This window comes from Mixophyes fleayi, chromosome 1 (assembly GCF_038048845.1).
Source record: "Mixophyes fleayi isolate aMixFle1 chromosome 1, aMixFle1.hap1, whole genome shotgun sequence".
Taxonomy (NCBI): domain Eukaryota; kingdom Metazoa; phylum Chordata; class Amphibia; order Anura; family Limnodynastidae; genus Mixophyes; species Mixophyes fleayi.
The window spans coordinates 21,940,560-21,967,106 of record NC_134402.1 but is presented as its reverse complement, the minus strand read 5'-3'; the positions used below and the strand labels follow the sequence as shown (position 1 = coordinate 21,967,106).

The 26,547-nt window shown below is 39.9% G+C and overlaps 1 protein-coding gene across 6 annotated transcripts in view; it reads right to left on the bottom strand.

Moving 5' to 3' along the window:
* Positions 1–26,547, bottom strand: part of CTNNA2 (catenin alpha 2) — a 1,470,003-nt gene that overhangs the window by 111,602 nt on the left and 1,331,854 nt on the right. For all 6 annotated transcript variants that reach the window (XM_075191920.1, XM_075191984.1, XM_075192198.1 and 3 more), the window contains 2 exons: positions 15,639–15,820; positions 9,622–9,727 (listed from right to left, as the gene is read on the bottom strand). In XM_075191920.1, the coding sequence (XP_075048021.1) occupies positions 9,622–9,727; positions 15,639–15,820 (288 nt within the window). The remainder of the gene's footprint in view (positions 1–9,621; positions 9,728–15,638; positions 15,821–26,547) is intronic.

The window sequence follows — 26,547 nt, the reverse complement described above, 5'->3', positions numbered from 1 at the left end:
GTAGATAAAAAATGATTTTCCCTTTATTTAAAATCCAGCTTCCTTCACCCCTCAACCAATGCTTATGTTCCCGTGTTTTTGACACTGAGCGTCACTTGGTTATTTAAAATGGTCACAGCACAGAGGCATAAACGAGCGCTACTGAAACACTGTCAAGCCTGTGCACTTATCCTCAGCCTTTACCATAAGAATACGTCAAGATTAAAACCTTACTACAGAAACCCACTACTAAAACCCACTCCAGAATTCAAGACTTCTCCCGCGCGGCCCCCCTTCACTGGAACGACCTCCCTCACTTCATCCATCTCTCTCCTAATCTGTGCTCCTTCAAACGAGCACTCAAAACTCACCTGTTCCTCAAAGCCTTCCAACCTTCCACTTAACGCCCTCATCTCCTCCGCTCATTCTCCCCTCTCTCCTTCCGGCCCCACCTTTTCTCCCCCATAATTCAACTGCCTCTCCTTGTGCCTGTTTGTTTACCCTCCCTTAGGATGTAAGCTCACATGAGCAGGGCCTTCTTCCCTCCTGTCTCCTTATCTGTTCTTCTGCTCCATCTTTACTGCATTACCCTGCCTGGAGTTTCTGAAGTATTGGTATTTTTGTTTATTGTTTTGTACTGTTTCACCCTGTATAGTCTACTGTTTGTACTGTGTATGGCGCTGCGGAAATCTTGTGGTGCCTAACAAATAAATGATAATAATAATAATACATTTTTCTTCATGTTTTTTTTTCTTTTTTACAAATATTCTCTTATATTTTAAAATTCATTTCAGTTATACCTCTCCCTGTCTGAATTGTGCAGCCACAAAAATGTTGCGCCACTTCGTCTTCATCCAAAAGCCTCATGGCCTAAGCCTGTTGTATAATAAGGCCCTGCGCCAATTAGAGGTGTGCACCAGCCACTTTTGGTGTTTTGGGTTTTGGGTTCTGATTAGCTTGAGGTTTTGGGTTCTGATTTGTTTTGCCAAAACACCTGACGAAAGGTTTTGGTTCTGATTTAGGGTTTTGAGTTCTGATTTATTTTTAAAAAAGCATAAAAAGTGCTAAAATCCCGTTTTTTTGTTTTTTTTTTCCACTCCTACGCTTTTATTAACCTCAATAACATTCAATAAGAATCATTTCCACTAATTTCCAGTCTATTCTGAACACCTCACAGCTATCTGGACTGCGTAGTGGAGTGGCCCCGGTACCCAATTTGGTACCGGGGCCACAATACCTCCTCCAACTGGTCTGAATTCCACTGCACAGATGGCTGCTCCTACATCCTCTGCAGCATATAGAGGGTGTAGTTTGAGCGCGTCACTACCTCTTGTTTTCGACGATGACAGGTCATTTTCATTAATTTTTGATTTGGCAGCTCCAGTCAACGTATTTTAATATCTGATACGCATCTATCTGGACTGCGTAGTGGAGTGGCCCCGGTACCCAATTTGGTACCGGGGCCACAATACCTCCTACAACTGGTCTAAATTCCACTGCACAGATGGCTGCTCCAACATCCTCCAACTGGTCTGAATTCTACTGCACAGATGGCGGACACCGGATGCACGTCTAACACCAACATAGCTGTTAAGGCCGCAGCTATTTTTGGGTACAGCAGCAACAGTGAACGTAGTTTGACTTTTAAATAGCAGTACCTAGTTTTTTTTTGGTACAGCAGCAAGAGTGAACGTAGTTTGACTTTGAAATAGCAGTACCTAGTATTTTTGGGTACAGCAGCAACAGTGAACGTAGCTTGACTTTTAAATAGCAGTACCTAGTTTTTTTTGGTACAGCAGCAACAGTGAACGTAGATTGACTTTGAAATAGCAGTACCTAGTATTTTTGGGTACAGCAGCAACAGTGAACGTAGTTTGACTTTTAAATATCAGTACCTATTATTTTTGCATACAGCAGCAACAGAGAACGTAGTTTGACTTTTAAATAGCAGTACCTATTATTTTTGGGTACATCAGCAACAGTGAACGTAGTTTGACTTTTAAATAGCAGTACCTAGTATTTTTGGGTACAGCAGCAACAGAGAACGTAGTTTGACTTTTAAATAGCAGTACCTAGTTTTTTTTAACTATTTTTTTTTAATTATTTTTGTATAATTTGTTTATAATTTTTTTTAAATTATTTTTGTATAATTTGTTTATAATTTTTTTTATATTTTTTTTAAATTATTTTTGTATAGGTTTTTTATAAAAAAAAATTTAATTTTTTATAACTTTTGAATAATTTTGAAATAACAATGCCCTTAGCAGAACAGAGCACAGGACACAGGCAGCACCACTGGACTCTGCAGGACAGAGCACAGGACACAGCACCACTGGATTCAGCAGGACAGAGCACAGGACAAAAGCACCACTGGACTCAGCAGGACAGAGCACTGGACACAGCACCACTGGATTCAGCAGGACAGAGCACTGGACAAAGCACCACTTGACTCAGCAGGACAGAGCACTGGACAAAGAACCACTAAACTGATCAGGAGCTCCCTAACTACAACCTCCCCCACGAGTGATCACAGCCAGAATGAAGATGGCGCCCGCAAGGTGAGTATTTATGACATCCGAGTCTCGCGAGATCCGACGCGAGACTTGGATGTCATAGCCTCGGTTTGGCTCTCTGTTTGGCGCCCGGAAGTTCCCGAACAGTGCTCGGATCCCGTCGGATTCGCACTGTTCGGGTGGGCTCGGATTTGCGGAATCCGAGCCCGGTCATCCTTAGCGCCAATGGGAGGTACTTATGTCTTCATATATGCTCAAGGAACCTCGCATGAACTTCAGTGTTCATTGCATTATGCCTATAACAATAAAAACTGTTCCTTCTGTAAATACTAATATCTGCTGCATGCATATTTAAAGACAGTGGGCTGCATTTAGAGTTAGGAGCAAGGAAAAATAAGAAAGGGCACTTTTGCACCTTGACTAAACCATGTCGCACTGCAGGTGGGGGTTAATTTAAACTGGGAGGAAGAGCTAGAGCTTGGAGGGGGTGTGTCCTAGTCCAACTCTAAATTGCAATGTAAAAATAAAGCTATATAGTATGTGTGTGCTACATGCAAAAGCAGACAGATTTTTTCGAGCATATTTCAAATGCATCAACCCCCCCCCTTGCATTGCAACATGGTTTATCTAGGAGCAAATATAGTGATATTCATTTACAGAAGTCGTGCATATATTAGACGTTCATGAACAAAGTAATGCTTTAGTTTTGCAACCTTGAGCTTTAGAAGAAAGAATTGAAGTAGAAGGAAAAAATATTTCCAATAGCTTATTGTTGTATGAAACTAATATTTGGATTGCACTTTACTCAGCTATTGTAATACAACTGAGTTACTATGAAAATTCCACTTTTGACAAAAGTGAAAATATTCTATTTAGATATGAGCTAGGTTTACATTACATTGTGTTGCGTCAATATACTATAATCACATGTGCACGAGTTATTAAGTACAGAAAACCATTATTATCAAGACATTTATTTTCAGTCACTTAGACTGAGCACCTGCATCTGACAACTTCCCGAATGGTTGACGGACCATGAACGCTGCGAGCAACGTTCGTGGCTCATCAAGTGCTTTGTAAATGGTCTGCACTGACAATGGAGAGAGCAATGATCTGTACTCTACCATCCATTGTAGCCGGGCTGTCTGCAGCAGAAAAGGGACATACTACAGGCACAGATGTGTATCCAGCCTAATGTAGATGTCCGACCATATCAATTTAAGTATATTAAACCCTAACCTCCAGGTAGGGAGAGCTCTGATTCTTGTGAGTTCTGCTATAAGGAAGATACTCACCCCTTGGTCCTCCATAAAGACATCTTCCCCTGCCTCAGAGTGCAAAATCAGTACTTCCATAACATAGGGCGATTTTCCTCTTTTGTAAGTTTGCAGTAGCATACAGAGTTGCTGACTTGCCATTTTCTTTATCGACTATTAGTTAGCAATAATGTGGGACTGACATTCACAAAAATATGGCAGCCTCACATATACAACTTCGAAATGCTTTTCTGGGTAAACCAAACCGTTCTGATATTCAAGGAAATATTAGACAGTACGGTTCACTCTCTAAGCTTAGTGTGCATTATATTGAAAAAACTAGTAGCTTTCACAATTTTGGAGCAAGTTTCTTTGAGAACACCCAGGTGACCCCTAGAACATGACAGGTGTGCCGGATCAGACCACAATAACCCAGCTCCCTCCATTGTACGCTAAGCGGGACTGGCTTAGGCTGGAACTGCTCAATTGACACACTGTGAGACTGGCGCTCCAGCAGACCGGTCGGCCCGAAGAATCGTTCTCCCTCTGCACATTGATATATACGTAAAAGTTGCCATACCTTGACAGAATTTGAGGTATTTATGGTTCTTCTGCAGCTACAGCAAATGGACACCGACATGTTTTATTGTGAGAGCAGCTATTCCAATTTACAAGACTCTCTGTAATCTCCTTCAATGTGATTACTGACAGGAACCTCTCTCCCCTCCCACGTTTACAGCCTTTATCTTATTATTTATGTACATAAGACACTTGTATGTTTATCAGTAATTGACAAGGTTCATGACTGAAACATGACTGAATATCAGTATCGCTTGTTTGCTTTGTATATGAAGCTTTTATTGAATGTTTCAGTCTGACATTATCGGCTTGTTAAATGGGTCAATTTAAGAATGTAATCTACACGCTTAATCCACAGTGATAGAATGAAATATTCTGCATCTTTGTAGGTACTTACAGAGCTTTTTAGTGTAGCGTCGAATTGTTTTAAGCCACTTCTCTTACACTAAGCAACGCTAACCTCCCTTATAAACATTCCCGGCGATCCAACCGTAGGGAAACTTTACGCGTCACGCGTCCCAGTTTACTTTTGCATTCACTAGTGCCGTAAACGCACGCCCAGGCCTAGACCTTAAAGTAAATTCTCAGCAAGTACCATTTCACTTGATATTAAACTGGAAGGGTTGGCTGGCTGCATTACAGAACAGATGTTAAGTGACATTAAAGTTAATGTTTTCAGCCAGGATCTTAAGGATTCCAGGAAGGCACAAGCCAAGCTTGTGGCATTAAGACGATACAGTTTGAAAATAGAAAATGCATGTGTTAAGCCAGACAGCGTACACAGCGGTACCGAGGAAACAAAGACATAGATGAGTTTTGTGTCAGGTTGCCATGGATATCCTACTGTAAAAGGAAAAAAGGAACTTTACATCCAGCCAAGACGGAATATAAAGCTTCAAGGCTTAATGTAGATTTCAAGGTGGACCTTTGTATATTACATTTATTATGTTCGGGTAAACAGGATAAGGATAAGCCATATGTGAGGTTACCGCCTATGTTGTTTTGTTTATTAAGCAGTCTCCGGTAATAGCGCACAGGGATCGGAGGACTCTGTGCTGACTACCTAGGGTCTAAATATCATCCTTCCTTTCTAATCAGATTACTCTGTCTGGGTGTTTATATGGGGCTGTTAATGTAAGTGCCAATTATCACTTACAAGATTAGCTTCCTCCACACAGTACCAGGGGAGAGCTGCACTGACTCATAGTAAGTACAGCATTCACCCACCTGCTTGGATAATGTTCCCAACATCTTCTTTATGGTTCACTGACTCTTATCATCGCAAATTTTAATGAAGGGTTGTTGGGTTACTAACAACAGAAATGATAAAATAAAAAGCAGAGATAATCCCGTCACAATGTACGGGTTAGAAAGCAAACTCAATAACAGAATGATCATGCATGAGCGGATGTTTCTGATGTTCCTGGCTCAGTGGAATTTTAATTTTGCTTTTATACTTTCCACAGACTTTTGTCTATCGGACATTGCTGTGCTGTTTATAGTTAGTTGTGCTTAATAACCGTATGGGCCACTGAGCCTGACAGCCAAGTGAAAGGACAGCCAGCGCGGGGGTAGGGTTGATTGGCGTATACAGGGGGTGATGGGGCATTGAAACGCCCAGTGCCAGCCCTGAGAATAGCCGTTTGGTTCAGCCACAAATCAAATCAGGACTAGCGGCTGCATCAGGTATAGATTCAGCGAGGTCCGTTGGTGCATTCGGAAGATGATTGCCTATGCTGGACGATAGCAGGCTTCTTCAGGCATCGTCGTAGCTTTTGGGTCACAAATTCTGGGTTATTGGGTCAATGTGTGACCAATGCTAGCGCACCTCTCTGGCCACTTGAAACTTTAGCAGGAATGGGAAATGTTTTTTGATTACTCAAAGATTAGCTTATATTTAGGGGAGGGGGTCTTTGAGTGTTCTACTTTTTTTCAATATGTACAATGGATATGTGGAATATCAAATCACAAAAGAATGCACAGAAAATAAATTCACTGAATGTCACCTGTTAATAATATAGGGCCTGATTCATTAAGGATCTTAACTTGAGAAACTTCTTATTTCACTCTCCTGGACAAAACCATGTTACAATGCAAGGGGTGCAAATTAGTATTCTGTTTTGCACATAAGTTAAATACTGACTATTTTTTCATGTAGCACACAAATACTTGAAAGCTTATTTGTACACTGACATTTAAAGTTAATATTTGTGTGCTACATGAAGAAAGAGTCAGTATTCAACTTATGTGCAAAACAGAATACTAATTTGCACCCCTTGCATTGTAACATGGTTTTGTCCAGGAGACTGAAATAAGAAGTTTCTCAAGTTAAGATCCTTAATGAATCAGGCCCTTAGTCATTAATGACAAAACATTAAAAAACATTTTACGCTCGAGCTTGGAAAGCTCTTACTCTACACTGGCTACACGCATACACCCCTTCCCCTTCTTGTTCCACACCTGAAATTATAGCCTATAGTAAAGGTCCTTTGCGCTCAATGAACTGCATATTTCTGTGCTCTCCGACGTATAGTCCGGTTCTGGGCATGCGTAAAGTCATTATGTGCAAATTACGTAACATAACGCCATTTTCGCTCTTTAATAAATCAGGTCCTAGATGTCTCCTGATTCCGATTTCGTTCTACAATTGTTTGCAGTCATACGCACCTATTTTCTGCTTGCAGCATCCATCTGAAGACTTGGCACTGTAGATATTTTTAAAAGCCAGGCAGCCAGTAGTGCATGACACATGGAATTCAACATTCAGTGCAAGACAATGCATATCCAGGGGAAGGAATATAAGAAACACATTCAATAACCAATTGTATGCTTCCTGGTAAACTCCCAGACAAAAAGACCTAGAAGCCATTGTGCGCATCTAAATAAGAACTCAAGAAGTCTACAGAAATGTTACTTATTGATTAAACCTGCTTTGGAGATTGCTATTTAGCTGAGAGGTACAGCAGAATCAATGACTTTTATGTACTGTTAAAAAAATAAAATTATTTAAAGAATGAATAGAAATAAATTTCATTAAATCTCAAAATGGTTTATTAATAGGTGAGTTTGGAAATTTTCACTAGTGTATATAATTGAACTCATGGAGGGTAATTTACTATAATGTCTCAAACGTACACGTCTGCTCTTAAAGCGTAGTACCTAGCTTTCATCTGCCTAGTGGATATGGTTTTAGTACATATCATCATCATTTATTTATATAGCGCCACTGATTCCGCAGCGCTGTACAGAGAACTCATTCACATCAGTCCCTGCCCCATTGGAGCTTACAGTCTAAATTCCTTAAAATAGACACACACACACAGACAGAGAGAGAGACTAGGGTCAATTTTGATAGCAGCCAAATAACCTACCAGTATGTTTTTGGAGTGTGCGAGGAAATCAGAGCACCCGGAGGAAACCAGCGCAAACACGGGGAGAACATACAAACTCCACACAGATAAGGCCATGGGCTGGAATTGAACTCATGACCCCAGCGCTGTGAGGTTAAGTGCTAACCACTGAGCCAACGTGCTGCCCACACTTGCAACTTTGAGCAATATTGGAAAATATCCATCACCAGGTAGATGGTATCACAATGTCCCACACCAAAATTTGATGGAGGGTTCAGTGATGCTGGTTTATCCTCCAGAGGACCAGCACTCTACTCTTGTGAGCAGGGGCTGCTGCATGTGTAGTGAAGGCCTGTTTGGGGCTCGGAAAAGGCAGTGCTGGGGCATCGAGAGGGTGGGACCCTTCTCACCTTTGGGCCCCATCATGGCCGCTCCCCCTGCAGTGATGGTAGAGCACAACGGATCCTCGCTGTGTTTTGAATTGTTTAGGGAGAGGGGCTAGACAGAGCTCAAATATAGTACAGATATAGGACTTTATTTACATATTCAGAAAAGAGCCTCAAAAGCCATAATTACATCACAAAATAGCAGTAAAGGGCCGTGGAAATCCAACATGGATTTGCGCTTCAAGATGATTGCCGTTACGGATGTGTAAATCTTGCCCAACTTTGGTGTTTCTCGCTGGTACGGGTTAGATGCAAGATGCAATTTGAGATATTCCACAAAATTGTGCCCTCCCTACTCCCACACTTTTTGGTTACCTGCAAAATGTGGTAGAGGAGATAAATACAGAAGGGGTGCATGCAGGGTATTCTATGGCCATCATTTTTAGATACAGGTATAAGAGGCAATTATAAGGCTTGGTTAGAGCGTCACTATTGCAGTACCAGAAGTAGTAACAGAGATTGATGCTGTGCCATATAGAGAAAGTAGGGAGCTACCAGCGACCTCTATATTTGAGCTAGAATTTGTGCTTTCAGAGTAAAGTCCTTGTAATATAGATTCCCTCTGCAGTACAATTGTCTTACCAGAGGTGCTCCCTTGTGGACTTTTGGGACTATTTGCACCTTACCAGCAGGAGTTAACCTCCTTCCCTGATCATCACCTGCACCTGCCCCATGGCTTTATTTGGTCTCCCAGAACCTTACACATGGCTGGTCATTAATTTTTGTTGTCTTTATCCTTTGTTTTGGACTGTCTGCTTCCAGTGTTAGATCTCGCGCATCCCTTGCTTTACCTGCTCCCACCACTCCTGCATTCTCCCAACATTGTAAGTGTCCTTTGATCCTGAAATTACCTGGTTTCCAGTATTAGTTCAGAGACTATTCCCTTCTACCCAGCCACACCAGGATTCAGTTTCTTTATTTTGTACAATACCTGAACTGAGTTTTGTTTATTTTCTGCTATCCTTGGATTCTGTATTGTTTTGCCTTGCTCCTTCTGCAATCTCAAAGCTCCACAATTTTTTTGCAACTATTGTTTGTCCTACAATAAAACCATTATACTTTTCACCAATTATTGACTCCTTTTTGCTATCATTGCAAACACCCAGTTACCATAGCAGTCCTTTAAAATTCAGTTTTGTGCGGAGACAAAAGTTTTAAAATAGAAAAATTATTGCACATTTAACATGCAAGCTCCGTTGGGCCGCGGATGATCCGTAGTCCCAAATGGTTTTAACAGTCCCACGTCACGCTTTTCTCTACATCTCACCCTGTTTGAAGGAGGCCGAGTTGGTGTCCATATAACTCCCGGTTCACCTCCCACCCATGAGATCTCATTAGGTCTCAGTCCTTATTCATTTTATGTCACATCTTTTGAATTATTTATCACCTGTCTGATTCTATCACCTTAAATGTATCCCATTAATAACAACTAATGTATGAAGACCAACGTTGGAAAACGTTCAATGTCTTGAACGTTGACTTGCAAGACGAGTCGTACCTGATCAGCAACGGCACGCGCCAGCTTGTCCATCCTGGAGCCGGCTTCTGCGATTTTTTTGGCTGCGTTAATCACATCGGACGTATTCTTTAGTGGACCTTTCCCTCTGCAAAAGAGAATAGTGTAATTGCGATTCAATTAAATGACTAAAATAACCATCTGAACTGAACTGAGTCATTGATTTTTTTTCTCCTCCTTTTACCGTTATATCAATGATTGGTAATTTACTATCAGTTCACCTTCTAACTGCAGCCGAGCTGAAAAGAGAAAAAAGATTTGCCAGCTTCCGCTCTTATCTATAATTCCTCTCCAGCAATTTCGTTTGATGGCTTCTTCAAGCTCATGAATTATATTTAATAGTATGTACATTTTTAAGTGCTCATTAAGGAGACAGCCCTTTTGGAAAGGGAAACTTGCAATGGGATTCCCAAGCCACCACTTGATGCGGATGCTGAAGGGTCCAGTGCACATAATGGCATATTGGTAAATGTCTTCAATCAACAGCATAGGCAGCGGACATGTACAATATGTGTATCGTTCAATCAATCAAATCCGACGTGGCATGAAATGCAGATACCTGTTTATTACCAGAGCCAATGAGCCGTTTTAATAACAATAGCTATATGAAGAGGCATATACATCGCGTAAGTCATTCTTTATCCATGAGATGAAACAAGGGTTAGGTCCCTATACTATTATAGATGGCCAATCCCACTACAATTAGTAGGCTTCTTACAAGGAGAACACCCCGTGCCCTTATGTCCATATCTTTGCCAAATACTCCATCCGTCCATCTATTTATTTATATAGCGCCACAAAATCCGCAGCGCTGTACAATACTGACATAATCAAAGATAATATACTTCGCTATGGGGGACATGTAGGAACAATCCTGATCAGTGAAAGAGAGGGACAAAATAATAATATAACTTTTGCTCATACAGTGTCTTTGAACAATACTTACGGATTGTTCCCTACATTCCAGTCTTCCTCTATTGAACTGTATAGTATTCATATAGCATTAGCCCTGCACCTGGCCCCACCCTCCTATGAAACATTAGCCCTGCCCCTGGCCCCGCCCTCCCATGCAACATTAGCCCTGCACTTGACCCGCACCCATGCTGCATTAGCCCTGCACCTGGCCCACCCGCATGCTGCATTAGCCCATTACCTGGCACCGCCCCCATGCTGCATTAGCCCTGCACCTGGCCCCGCCCCCATGCTGCATTAGCCCAGCATCTGGCTCACCCACATGCAACATCCTTTAACAGAATCTTCTCACAGGACACATCTATGTGACAGGCTGATAGCTTTTCTTTCTCTCATTAAAAAAACAAAATACATAAGCACCTAAAAAAAACAGGTACATCATAATACAACTGTAAATACAATACTGAAATGTTGGATTTCTTCTTCATAAAACTACTTGTGTATTGTAAGGAATGTTCTACTATGAAATGTATAACAATAACAGACATGACCTCAGAGTCCCATGGTCTATACAAAGGCACAAGGCAGCCGTGGTCAATAAGCTGCTCAGTGATATCTAATATCCTCATTTTCACAGTAGAGGGTCATTATAATGCAAGTTTATTTTAAACAATCTGTCACAAAAGACATAAGACGTTACATTCATGCACAGTCATGGAATAGGTAAGTAGATAAGACAAAGGACGTTACATTCATGTACAGTCATGGAATAGGTAAGTAAATAAGACAAAGGACGTTACATTCATGTACAGTCATGGAATAGGTAAGTAGATAAGACATAAGATGTTACATTCATGCACAGTGATGGAATAGGTAAGTAGATAAAGACAAAGGACGTTACATTCATGCACAGTCATGGAATAGGTAAGTAGATAAAGACAAAGGACGTTACATTCATACACAGTCATGGAATAGGTAAGTAGATAAGACAAAGGAAGTTACATTCATGCACAGTCATGGAATAGGTAAGTAGATAAGACAAAGGACGTTACATTCATGCACAGTCATGGAATAGGTAAGTAGATAAGACAAAGGAAGTTACATTCATGCACAGTCATGGAATAGGTAAGTAGATAAGACAAAGGACGTTACATTCATGTACAGTCATGGGATAGGTAAGTAGATAAAGACAAAGGACGTTACATTCATGCACAGTCATGGAATAGGTAAGTAGATAAGACAAAGGATGTTACATTAATACACAGTCATGGAATAGGTAAGTAGATAAGACAAAGGACGTTACATTCATGTACAGTCATGGAATAGGTAAGTAGATAAGACATAAGACGTTACATTCATGCACAGTCATGGAATAGGTAAGTAGATAAGACAAAGGACATTACATTCATGCACAGTCATGGAATAGGTAAGTAGATAAGACAAAGGATGTTACATTAATACACAGTCATGGAATAGGTAAGTAGATAAGACAAAGGACGTTACATTCATGCACAGTCATGGAATAGGTAAGTAGATAAAGACAAAGGATGTTACATTCATACACAGTCATGGAATAGGTAAGTAGATAAGACAAAGGAAGTTACATTCATGCACAGTCATGAAATAGGTAAGTAGATAAGACAAAGGACGTTACATTCATGCACAGTCATGGAATAGGTAAGTAGATAAGACAAAGGACATTACATTCATGCACAGTCATGGAATAGGTAAGAAGATAAGACAAAGGAAGTTACATTTATGCACAGTGATGGGATAGGTAAGTAGATAAGACAAAGGATGTTACATTCATGCACAGTCATGGAATAGGTAAGAAGATAAGACAAAGGAAGTTACATTCATGCACAGTCATGGAATAGGTAAGTAGATAAGACAAAGGACGTTACATTCATGCACAGTCATGGAATAGGTAAGTAGATAAGACAAATGACATTACATTCATACACAGTCATGGAGTAGGTAAGTAGATAAGACAAAGGACGTTACATTCATACACAGTCATGGAATAGGTAAGTAGATAAAACAAAGGAAGTTACATTCATGCACAGTCATGGAATAGGTAAGTAGATAAGACAAAGGACATTACATTCATACACAGTCATGGAATAGGTAAGTAGATAAGACAAAGGACGTTACATTCATGCACAGTCATGGAATAGGTAAGTAGATAAGACAAATGACGTTACATTCATACACAGTCATGGAATAGGTAAGTAGATAGGACAAATGACGTTACATTCATGCACAGTGATGGAATAGGTAAGTAGATAAGACAAAGGACGTTACATTCATGCACAGTCATGGAATAGGTAAGTAGATAAGACAAAGGACGTTACATTAATGCACAGTGATGGGATAGGTAAGTAGATAAAGACATAGGAGGCTTTATTCTTGCACAGTCATGGAATAGGTAAGTAGATAAAGACAAAGAACGTTACATTCATGCAAAGTTATGAAATAGGTAAGTAGAAATGACATAGGAGGAACACATGGAGGAGTAAACATTTTATATATCTGTGGCCATGTGATACTAGTTCCTGTTGAATATTTATAAGGATTTAAACAAGAAGAATGAGACAAGACCTCCCATTATCAATAATGAAAACATTCCATTCTCAAAACAACTTTTGTAGCAATTATTTACAAATAAAAAATCAGCATTTCCACACAACACATGATTAAATTTCTACACAAAGTAAATGTGAGTGGAAACATAGAAATTAACACCTTTTTTGCTTATATACATTAGTTTTATGCAGAACAGCTGAATAATTCACACATTAGGCACAAGTACAAGCAAAACATGCTCCAATTTACAGACATCTGTTTCAACCTTATCAGATCTCATCATTATAAGATATGGCGTTTGGCTTGTGCTGGGTGAGGTTCGGGGAGCGAGGTCTAACGTGTCGTTTACATGTATCTACACACAATTCCCGTTGGGTTTTTAATCTTGTGCACATGTTACAAACTGTGAGCATGCAAATTAATTCTTGACTTAGCAATATTTCTACTTTCATATTAACCCAGCAAAAGCGCAGTCCAACCGTATTTTAAAGAATTAATACATACACATATGAGGAATTCTTCATTAGGCATGGGATTAATAATTGATTACAAGGATGTGAATATGAATCCCTAAAGGCAATGCTTAACAGATAACAGAAGATATAAAACAAAGCCCAGAAAATTAAAAATATATAAAACAAAGCCCAGAAAATAAAACCAACACTTAACCCGTCTATTAAAATGTATAATATAGAAAAACATTAATTAAAAAAATCAACACCCTGTATATTACAGAGCAGGCAAATGACCTTTATTATTGAAAAAAAAAAAAAAAATCTTCAATTTGCTTACAATGCTAAAGTGACCCCTGTGTTAAACACAAGGGGCCTGAGTCATTAAGGCAAAAAAGGAGTAAATGTTCTCTGGGACAAACCATGTTACAATGCAAGGGGTGCAAATTAGTTTATTATTTTGCACATAAGTTAAATGCTGGCTGTTTTTTCATCTAAGACACAAATACTTAATAACTTTATTATTACACTAAAATATAAAGTTGATCTAGGACATGCCCTACCCCAACTATGAATCTGTCCCCACATTTTACATTTTCTGTCCCCCTCCAATGCAACATGGTTTTGCCCAGGTGCAAATGTTACTCCTTTTTTATATGCTTTGCTCTCCTTAATGACTCAGGCCCAAAGTATTCAAAAGAAAAAATATTCTTTCTGAAAACATGTATGGCTAGTTGGACATTGAATTGCACATCTCTCTTGGCTTGTGTTATGTATTGTCTGGCATCTGCCTTCGTCTATATCCAGACTATCTCTTTTTGCATATCTGAAGCATTTTAAAGTACACCCCAAAATGCTCATAAATGCCTAGTAGCGATTTTCTTTAGCTAAAGTCAGATGTGTAGGTTGAGGACTGCCTCATGTTCCTTGCTCATCAGGAGGTAGACTAAAAATTCAACATGACTAAAACATATTGGGCCTGATTCATTAAGAAAAGTAAAGCAAAAAAAAAAAAGAGTAACTTTGCACCTTGGCAAAAACCATGTTGTATTGTAGGGGTTGGTAAATGTAAAATGTGAGGACAGATTTATAGTTGGTTTACAGCATGTCCTATATCAGTGTTGGCTAACCTGTGACACTCCAGGTGTTGTGAAACTACAAGTCCCAGCATGCTTTGCCAATATATAGCAGCTTATTGCTGGAAGGGTATGCTGGGACTTGTAGTTTCACAACACCTGGAGTGCCACAGGTTAGCCAACACTTTCCTCTATCAACTTTAAACCATACTTACCAACTCCCGGAAACGTTTCCGGGAGAGGGGGCGTGACTGGAGGGCGGGAGGGGGCGGGACGAGACCAATCGCGTTATTTTGGCCCGGCCCCCCGCAAAAACGTAATTCGCGTCGCGGGGGGGGGGGCGGGGCCAAAATGACGCGATTGGCCTCGTCCCGCCCCCTCCCGCCCTCCAAAATGGCGTGATTCACAGACAATTGCGTCAAATTTGACTCGATTCTCGGTGAGATTGGGATGCGGGAGAAATGCCAGCTTGCCCGGGAGACTGACCCGAATTTCGGGAGTCTCCCGGACTTTCCAGGAGAGTTGGCATGTATGCTTTAAACTTCAGTGTAAAAATAAAGTATGTGTGTGCTACTTAGAACAGCTTCCAGTATTTTTCTTATGCGCAAAATAATAAACTAATTTGCACCCCTTGCACTGTAATATGGTTTGTCCAGGAGATAAATTACTAATTTTTAATAAGGTCCATAGTAGCATTATCCCCATCTACCTTACCGGCACAACTATCACTTAAGATAACTTTTAATTCCTTTGTCTCACCAAGCTCACGACTTAGTAATTACTTTTGATTCTGATCTTTTATTAAATCGTCTTGCTTAAAAATAATAAAAAAACAAAACAAAACAAAGTAGTTGAATCAGGGTAATATTGGGCAAGTGTGCAGAAAGCATAGTGAAATGCAAACTACTAGTACACAACACAAAGGGGGCACTATTTAGGATAATGTATGGAGCAGTGTACACTTGGGTCTTACCTGGTGAAATCTGTCATCTCCATCATGATCATACACATCTGCTTGGCCAATACAATGATGTCGTTGCCACTGTCGTCCCATTTGGCAACTTCAGCGTCCAACTTGCTTTTCTCTTGGTGAAATATCTCCACCTGCTCTGCAATTTTGGCCTTCTCTTCCTGCGGAAGTTGGGCCATGATTGCCTGTTGGATGTAATATTTTAGAGTTTTAATTACAGATTTTTTTTTAACAAGAATTCATTATTCAGAAAATAAAAAAAAATATATAATGAAACACAGTAACATAGTAACATAGTAACATAGTTGATGAGGTTGAAAAAAGACACCAGTCCATCAAGTTCAACCTATTTTGGATCTCCTGCGATCCTGCACTTATATTCAAAATTGGTCCAGAGTAAGCAACCGCCAATCTGTTTCAGTTGTGAAAATCCCCCCAGACTCAATATTGCAGTCCTATTTTTACCCTATATCCACTACTATACTTCATTTTAATTAACGGTCGTATCCCTGGAAACACTTTTCAGCTAAAAATTTGTCTAACCCTTTCTTAAACATATCTATTGAATCTGCCATCACAACCTTCCCTGGCAGTGAATTCCATATCTTGACTGCCCTTACTGTAAAGAACCCCTTCCTTTGCTGGTTGTGAAACTTCCTCTCCTCTAACCTTAGGGGGTGACTGCGTGTCCTGTGTATAGTCCTTGGGGTAAAAAGTTCCCATGAAAGTTCTCTGTATTGACCCTTAATGTATTTGTACATAGTAATCATATCTCCTCTAAGACGCCTCTTTCCTAAAGTAAACATGCCTAAACTGGCTAACCTTTCCTCATAACTTAATGACTCCATACCCTTTATCAATTTGTCGCCCTTTTTTTCTATAATAATGTAGCTATTGCTACAGTTAGTGATCAAGGAAAGTTGAAAACGGTCTTCAAATAACTACTGTGTGCTGTTGGAGGACCCTGCTCATTTCATTATCTATCTCTCACTCCATGATTTCCTGCTTACCTCTGTTTTCCTCCTGTCATAATGGCACATGTAGCAATGCCCACACTTACTTGAGTGATCAGGTCACTATTAGAACAATGGCTGAAATTCAGTCATGAAACATAAAGGTGGATATTCTATCTAACAGGGAGAATGGCTATTTTGCTTAACTTAACTTGACTTTAGTCATTGCATCAAAGACATTTTTAAGAACATTTTAATAATCAGCCTCTCGTGTACTTTCCCTGGTTGTATGATTACAATGGTCTTGTCTCAAAGGCAGATATTTCATAATGTAATTTTTAACTTGGCGTTATCTCTTCAATGTACTAACACATTTGTGAGAGAGCAAAAGTAACATTTATAAAACAGCACTGAGGATAATACAAAAAATTAAATAAGACACAATTTTTACTTTTACTTCACTCTTTTCTCCTACAGAATATTACGGATCAGACATGGAAAAAAAATGACTGTGCACTGTTGTGTAGGCGAAACACTACTCTTAAAGAGAGCAAAGCATAAAAAGTAGTAACTTTGCACCTGGACAAAACCATGTTGCAATGGAGGGGGAGATAAATTTAAAACGTGGGGACAGATTCATATTTGAGTTATGACATGTCCTAGATCAACTTTATATTCAGTGTACAAATAAATCTATCAAGTATTTGTGTGTTACATTAAAAAACAGCCAGTATTTTCCTTATATGCAAAATAATGAACTCTTTTACACCCCTTGCATTGTAACATGGTTTGTTCGGAAACAAACATACTACTTTTTTTTTTTTTTTTGCTCTCCTTAATGACTCAGGCCCTATGTCTACACAGTTTACCATGTGGCCCTTGCCAAAGTCTATTACCATGGAATCAGATCTACATTTTACATTTTGATGGACATAAACATCATTGTGATATACAAAAGAAGTGAACTGATATTATAAATTAGCAAAATCAACATTTCCAAAATACTGTTAGCCACTAACCACCACAGATTTGAGTCCTATTTATAATTTATAGTGTGTTTCACTAAATATTTAATAATGAAGTAAAACGTACTTGCCCACTTTGGCAGTATGATCTCTGGGAGTGGGCTCCGTCATGGGGGCGTGGCCACTGGGGTCGCATCGCTAGGCCCCACCCCTGTCAAACTTTAGCAATATCGGCCTATCACAACAGGAGGCGTGACCATGATGACGCCTTTAGCCCCACCCCTACCCACTTCACCAGCGAAGAGGGCACCATGCGAGAGGTTTCTCCCAGACATTTCGAGAGATTAAGGCAACTATGAAGTAAAAACATTGATAGTTTCTATGCCAGCACAATGTTGTCAGCACTTTTATAAGTCATAGCAGGTAATTTATGACCTCAGAAAAATGTGGTCGTGCAACTTTTTGTCCTGATTTGTGACGGCTTCACGTCCTGACCTTGGGCAGGTGTGAATATTGTAAGAGGCATGCACATGGATGATCAAAGAATTGTGAAATTGATGGCACACATTTTTCTCCTTATGATTGGCTGAGCTGGCTTGACATGAGCAGATCTAGGTGTTGCAGGTATGAATTCAAAAATGAGTTTTGCATCACTGCCCCTCCTTTTTCCCCTCTACATGTTAACCCTTCATTCTTCCACCCCTCCCCTTTACATTGTAAGTTCTCAAGAACAGGACCCTCTTCCTCTTGTATCCCTTCTCCCCTCTCTTCCCTATTTGCTTACTACCCACCATGACCTCTCTATTGTTGTTAGCAACTCCACCATCTCCTCTGTCACCCAACTCCGCTGCCTTGGGGTCACGCTTGACTCCTCTCTCTCTTTTGCCCCCCACATTCAATCCCTCGCCCAAGACTGTCGCTTCCAACTCCGCAACATTGCCCGCATCTGTCCTTTCCTCTCTCAGGATGCCACCAAAACTATCATACACGCACTCATCATCTCCCGCCTCGATTACTGCAACCTCCTCCTTACTGGCCTCCCCCACTCCCACCTCGTGCCCCTCCGCTTTATACTCAATGCGGCTGCAAGACTCATCTTCCTTTCACGCCGCTCCTCCTCTGCCTCCCCTCTCTGCCTTGCCTTACAATGGCTCCCTTTCCCCTACAGAATACTTTTCAAACTCCTTACCATCACGTACAAGGCTCTCTCCCAGTCTACTGCCCCTTATATCTCTAACCTCCTCTCCATTCACACTCCTGCCCGCTCCCTACGCTCAGCCAATGACCGCCTTTCCTCCACTCTAATCCCCACTTCCCACTCCCATTCCAGATTCCAAGACTTCTCCCGTGCTGCCCCCCTTCACTGGAAAGACATCCCTCGATCCATCTGTCTCTCTCCTAATCTGTGCTCCTTCAAACGAGCACTCAAAACTCACCTGTTCCTCAAAGCATACCAACCATCTACCTAACCACGCATCTTCTCCTAACGTTCTACCCTCTCTCCTCCCGATCCTTCTCCCACATACTTCAACTTCCTCCCCTTGTGCCTGTTTCCTTTACCCTCCCTTAGGATGTAAGCTCGTATGAGCAGGGCCCTCTTCCCTCTTGTCTCCACACCTGTTCTTCTACTCCGCCTCTACTGCATTAACCTGCCTGGAGTTTCTGAAGCATCGCCTTATCTGTGAGGAGTTTGTATGTTCTCCCCGTGTTTGCGTGGGTTTCCTCCGGGTGCTCCGGTTTCCTCCCACACTCCAAAAACATACTGGTAGGTTAATTGGCTGCTAACAAATTGACCCTAGTGCATGTGTCTGTCTGTTTGTCTGTGTGTATGTTAAGGAATTTAGTCTGTAAGCCCCAATGGGGCAGGGACTGTTGTGAGTGAGTTCTCTGTACAGCGCTGCGGAATTAGTGGCGCTATATAAATAAATGGTGATGATGATGATGATTGGTATTTTTGTTTATTGTTCTGTACTGTCTCACCCTGTATAGTCTACTGTTTGCTCCGTGTATGGCGCTGTGGAAATTTTGTGGCCCCTAACAAATAAATGATAATAATAATAATAATAATAATAATAATAATAATAATAATAATACCCCTCCCTTGTCACCTTTAGCAATATTTTTGATATTTTGTTAACTATCTTACTTACGACACTGCAAAATTTTCTAGCACCCTATAAATAAATGCAAAAAATAATAATAATAATAATAATAATAATAATAATAAATACACAAAGATAAACAAATAAATAAAAAGATAGAATTGTAAAGCTTTAACTCTTAAAATAAACGAAGAGCAGAATCACTGCTATTGTGGGTGAAGCAAATAAAAAACAGGGATAAAAATAATTAGCAAATAAAAAAAAACAGGATACGCATGTAACCCGAAGTTAGCTCGGCCTGTAAAAGTCACCTTATATGTCCTTATTTGGCTCAAAATGAAGTAAAACACTTATAGGAATTTATCATCATTTAATCTGTTAATCTGGGTTTATCCGAAGACTAAATGATGTCAATATAAGCATTGAAAGTTAAAGATTTTGGCTGGATAAAAAAAGGGATTAGCCTGAATGCACGGTGACACAAAAGAGCCCTACTTTAGGGTCATGGGCTACATAAGACACTGATGATAGTGACATGAGCTTTATTTTAGAAAAAAATGGAAACGTTCAACTAATTAAGGAGTTGAACAAAACAACTGTACATTTTCCCAGGCGGTAACTTGCCTGATCAAAGAGAGACGAGCCCTATCTCTGGGAAAACAGGCGTTTTGCTTGTTACACTAATCATCAGTATCATAAGAGTTACAGCAGCTTATTAGTAAGCAGACAAGCACAACAGATCCACTTGGATTTGATCTAATTTTTCCTCGATATGAAACATATTTTCAGGACATGCTCTTAATAACACAACATTTTGCATTGCAAAGTACTATCATCTAGTTCAGTGTTGGCTAACCTGTGACACTCCAGGTGTTGTGAAACTACAAGTCCCAGCATACCCTTCCAGCAATAAGCTGCTATATATTGGCAAAGCATGCTGGGATTTGTAGTTTCACAAACATCTGGGGGTAAATGTATCAAGCTGAGAGTTTTTCGGCGAGTTTCAAAAGTGGAGATGTTGCCTATAGAAACCAGTCAGATTCTAGCTATAATTTTGTAGAATGTACTAAATAAATGATAGCTAGAATCTGATAGAATCATACAAACGCTGCAATCCCTAGGTCTTCAAGACACAGTTCTATCCTGGTTCTCATCTTACCTCTCTAATCGCTCTTTCACTGTTAATTTCTCTGGAGCCACATCTGCTCCGCTTCCCCTATCAGTTGGAGTACCACAAGGCTCGGTGCTAGGTCCTCTGCTGTTCTCTATCTATACCGCTTCTCTTGGAAATCTAATAAGTTCCTTTGGCTTTCAGTATCATCTCTATGCGGATGATACCCAAATCTATCTATCCTCTCCTGATATCTCGACATCTGTGTTGTCCCGTGTAACTGACTGTCTTTCTGCCATTTCATCTTGGATGTCCTCTCGTCAACTCAAACTTAATCTTTCTAAAACAGAGTTAATAATATTCCCACCCGCCAACAAGAGCATACCTGACATTTCTATCTCTGTTGATAACATGACCATAAATCCCACCCCACAAGCTCGCTGCCTAGGTGTAATCCTTGATTCACGCCTATCCTTTGTTCCCCACATTGACTCTATATCTAAATCATGTTACATACATCTAAAGAACATTTCCAGAATCCGCACATATCTCACACAAGACACTGCTAAAACCTTAATTCATGCACTAATCATCTCCCGCATTGACTATTGCAATTCCCTCCTTACTGGTCTTCCCAAAAACAGACTCAAACCCCTAAAATCTATTTTGCATGCTTCGGCAAGACTGATTTTCCTTGCAAATAGCTATTCCTCTGTTGAATCACTCTGTATGTCTCTACACTGGCTGCCTGTCTTCTACCGAATCCAATATAAAATACTTTTACTAACCTACAAGGCCATCAACAAAGCTGCACCAACATACATCTCCTCTCTTGTCTCAAAATATCTCCCAACTCGGCAACTCCGTTCTGCAAAAGATCTGCGTCTCTCATCCACCCTCATTACATCCTCCCATTCCCGGTTACAGGACTTTTTTCGGGCTGCACCCACTCTATGGAACTCTCTCCCTCGCACAATAAGACTCTCCTCTGTTCTACAAACTTTCAAGCGTTCTCTGAAAACCTACCTATTCAGACAAGCTTATAATATTCCTCAACCACCATCTTAACCTCACTACCTTTAGCCTGTTACACAATTTCACACAAGACAACTACCCCCGGACCAACATTGTTGTGTGACAGGATCATTTAGCTTATGAGTCACCCTACCTTTGCAGTCTGGCTGGGCCAAGATGCAAAATGTATACTTAACCTCATGTGTCAATCTCCCATTGTCCCATAGATTGTAAGCTTGCGAGCAGGGCCTTCTCACCTCTTTGTCTGTTTTACCCAGTTTGTTTATTAGTTTATTACGTTTGTCCCCAATTGTAAAGCGCTACGGAATATGTTGGCGCTATATAAATAAATGATGATGATGATGATGATAGGCTTTTCAAACCCGCCGAAAAACTCTCAGCTTGATACATTTACCCCCTGGAGTGTCACAGGTTAGCCAACACTGATCTAGTTGTACTACTACTGTGTGGACAAATAGTGTTGGTGTATGAATATTGTCAGTCAAGATATTACAAATTCTGACATGTTTGAAAATGGGAATCAGATCCATGTTAAAGAGAAAGCTTTACTTCCTGAGCGCTCATACCTAACCTCTGGGAGATGTGGAGGGTAGGTATGACAGGGCTGACAGGCATGTAAGTTTCCTTGTAGGATTATCGCATAGTTGCCTAATTTCCCGGAATTTCTGGGAGACTCACAAAGTTCTGGGAGTCCTCCAAGACTCCCAGGAGAGCTGGACAACCTCCCGGTTACTAAATGCCTCTATATTAAAGTGATGGTTAGATGTGGTTACATTTGTTAATTGTTATAAGTGCTTAAAAAGATTTAAAAAAAATATATAAAGATTCCTGGAGGGAGAAGTGACAGTGGGGAGTGGTTGGTGGTTGCCGTGGGGGTGACAGAGAGAGAGAGAGGAGTGTGATACTCAGGATCACTGAGAGAGATCCCTGTGTCCGGATAAACTGAGAGCGAAAAGATAGGGACAGAATGGAAATCGTACAAAGTGACATATAAGAAGATTAAAAGTGAAAAAAATGGAAGAAGAGAAGAAGTGAGCAAAAGAGGCTGAGTAAAAAGGAAAGTGCTGAAAATTACTAAGCAGTAGAGAGATCTGTAAATACACAATAGAGACTGTGTCTATGTACAAAGGGCAATTATGCATTTAAAGCGGCAATAGCGGATCCTACACCTGTATAATGTAATCCATGGTCCACTATTGTCACTTTAAATGCATAATTTTCTCCCCGGGCCAATACGAATGACGTAATATCTCCATGTAACCTGCCGGACAGGCAGCGATGAGGAAAAAATAAGGTAAGAGGACTCTTTTATTCTTTTTTCTTTTAAATTCAACTGTAATACTTTTTTTTTTTTACTTTTTTACACTAGTCGATGAGACCGTTCATAGTGCAGGCTTATTGGGTCGGACCTGGGAATCAGACCTGGGGGTAAATGTATCAAGCTGAGAGTTTTCCAGCGGGTTTGAAAAGTGGAGATGTTGCTTATAGCAACCAATCAGATTCTAGCTGTCATTTTGTAGAATGTACAAAATAAATGATAACTAGAATCTGATTGGTTGTTGTAGGCAACATCTCCACTTTTCAAACCCGCCGGAAAACTCTCAGCTTGATAAGTTAACCCCCTGGAGTCATTCATACTTGAGCCCCGGCAAAAAGCTGGGTCGAGGGTGCAGTATGAAAGGGGTATTAGACACATGTTACTGATCCCTATATACTTGAACTGCTTACTAAAAAAGAATCAGTTTTTCAGGAAAACTACAGAAATAGTGTTTTACCAAACTCTTCTTGTGAAGGTCTGCATCTACTTAATAAAGTGACTATTCATAAAGTCCCATGGAATAAAAAAATATAAGCTGTTTTTGAAGGAAATAAAAGAAAACTTATTTTCAGAAGAGGAAAGAGAATGTGTAGTCCAAAATATCACCGGTTTATTTGGCATGAAAAAGAGATTTATGGGCCCCAACCACGTGCACCACTTCTACAAATAGATATTGAAATATATGATGTGGGTCTTAAAGTTGTATTGATAAATTCATCTCTTTATCTTGGTAACATGAATTAATCTTAGGTAATATATATATATATATATATATATATATATATATATATATATATATATATAAATATATATATATATATATATATATATATATATATATATATATATATAAAGATTAATAATTTATTCTGGCAGCAACATCCATAGACATAGAATTCCGATAAGATATTAGTGTTATTAGTTTGGTGAATTTAAAGGTTTGTAAATTGTAAATAGTTTCAAAGTGATAAGATATGGTTTTAAAAATAATTGTGCGCTTCTAAAAATAAATATCGGAGTAATTCTTATTAATAAAAGGAAATTAGTTCAGAATATACTTGTGTCATCTTAAATCTCTGTGGATAGATCTCCTGACCTCTCTGGTGCAAAGAAAATCTGAAGTGTTGAAACCTGAAAGAGAACTATATAACACTGGTAAGGTGCAACTTCAATGTATTACTCTAAATAACACCACACGGGGTATTACACCAACGGATGTGAACATTTGAATTCAAGAGCATTAGTGCACGATAAAGTGAAATCTCTGATATCTCCTGCGTTCGGCTTTTGTTAAAAAGCCCCAATACTTAAATTTGCCTAAACCTTGCGGAAAAAAGGGTGTGGTCACATCATGTTGTGACTCCTCCCACTACTCTGTACCTCCCCCCCCCCCACTCTCGGCACCCCTGGATACAGGCCTAACAGCACAAACATGGTCATGACCAGTTTTTTTTCAATAAATGAATGTATATTTTTCATATATATGTAGGGCCGGTCCTAGTCAGTCCTTTTATTCCATTACACATCTTTAGCTCACAATGCTCCTTTCCAAATAATTTCCTCTCCAGAGTATCCTAAATTAAGAGGATGCATGGGGATTGCTTGCTCTGTTTTAATGTCCAAATGATATACCTATAACATCGGCCTTCATAGAATAGGGAGGAAAAGTGGGCGTGGTTGCATACATAAGGGGACTGGTCCCGAATGTTGGGGTGGAGTGAGCAGTCTCAGGCATGTCCACAGGGGGCATGGTGTTTAGTGCTTCGGAAGCGCTAGGCCGACCAAAACCATCCTCCCTTCCTAAATCTCCCCACATGCTAGTCCCCAGCAGTAGGACGGGGACGTGGTCACATCTCGATGGGAGCATGGCCACACCTCCAGAGGGCTGCCTAAAGCTGGGTACACACTAAAGAAATTTCGACCAACTTTTTATGTCGAGCGATTTTACATGCGATCGATGTTCCGATCGCTCGGTCCATGGACTGCATACACACTAGCCTTGTTTAGGACGATAAAGGGAAGAGCAGACATCCCTTTAGCGACTTTTTACAGCCATGTTGTCGTGAGCAATGACTGTAATTTCGTACTCACTGTTGTGGATCGGTCGGAAGTTTATACACTACACAGCGGAAACGAGATTGGAACGAAAATATTAAATGGTACGACCAACCAAATGAGGCGACAATCGTCCATTTGGGCAGACTTTCGACAATCGTGTCACTGCACACACTGACCCGACTTTTGAACTAGCGGTCGTATGTCGGCTGTTTGAGCCAATTATTGGACGAAAACAGTGTAGTGTGTACCCAGCTTAACACTGTAATTAGCTAATTAGCTATCTCCCTTTCCCCAACATTCCAACCCACGGGCAAACATGTCCATGGATGGGACAGAGGGACATAGTCCTAAATCCGGGACTGTCCTGCTGAAACCAGGACAGTTGGGAGATATGTCCTCCCCTGAAAACAACATAGAATAAAAAATATTAAAATTAGGACCTACTAATTTGTATAATGTGTATGTGTAATAATGTGTATTTTGGCTGCTGTCTGTTCATTTTTCCGTAGCAATTACATACACAATTACATGCATGTCAATGTGCCCAATGTCATGACACACCCTAAACAAATTAGATACTCATGCCATACTATATTAGTACAGGTTTTCCGAAACCCAGATGGCAACATTCAACAATGATTTGAACACAGAAATACTTTCTTTATCCCCTTTGCAGTCTTCTACACAGTGCACCATGCAAGTAATGGTGCGTGACCTATATTTAAATGTCATTACATTTTTTCCCTGTTTATGTCACTTTCAATCAGCCGACGTTTATTTTCTACATGTTCTTAAAATGCTCTCGGCTTTTGAAAAAAAAAAAAAAAAAAATTATAATTGACCTTTTTGAAAACTGGAATTAAAAAAAAAGGTTATCTCTAAACAGGAGATCGGAAAATGAAGGGAAAAAAAAAATCTGCAAGTTAATCAAATTAAAATTCAATGCATGCATTTTAATTAGGGCTTATCAAAGAAGCCCAGTGGTTTCCAATTGAAATAGACTGAAGTAGTTCTAGAGGAATTATATATCACAACTCAAGCCACCTAAACTATTTTGATGGAGGAAAAGCAAAATCAGGGAAAATTAATTAGCTGTGATTCAAAAGAATAAGTGTATGCTAATTTGAATAATTTCTGCCTATGCAGAATTTTTGGAAAGATCATTAAGACTCTTCAATATTTAAGGCGGATTTTTGAGCCTTTATCATCAGATGTGTCAAATAAAGATCGTGGGGTATATAATTTGATACGGTTCCAGCAATTTTATATATGTCCAAAGGTTCCATTTATTTGTCAAGTCATTTTAGCAGTGTCTTTGAAACATTCAATATGCCTTTGTCTAGATGACAGATAAAAGCTAAAAATTAAGG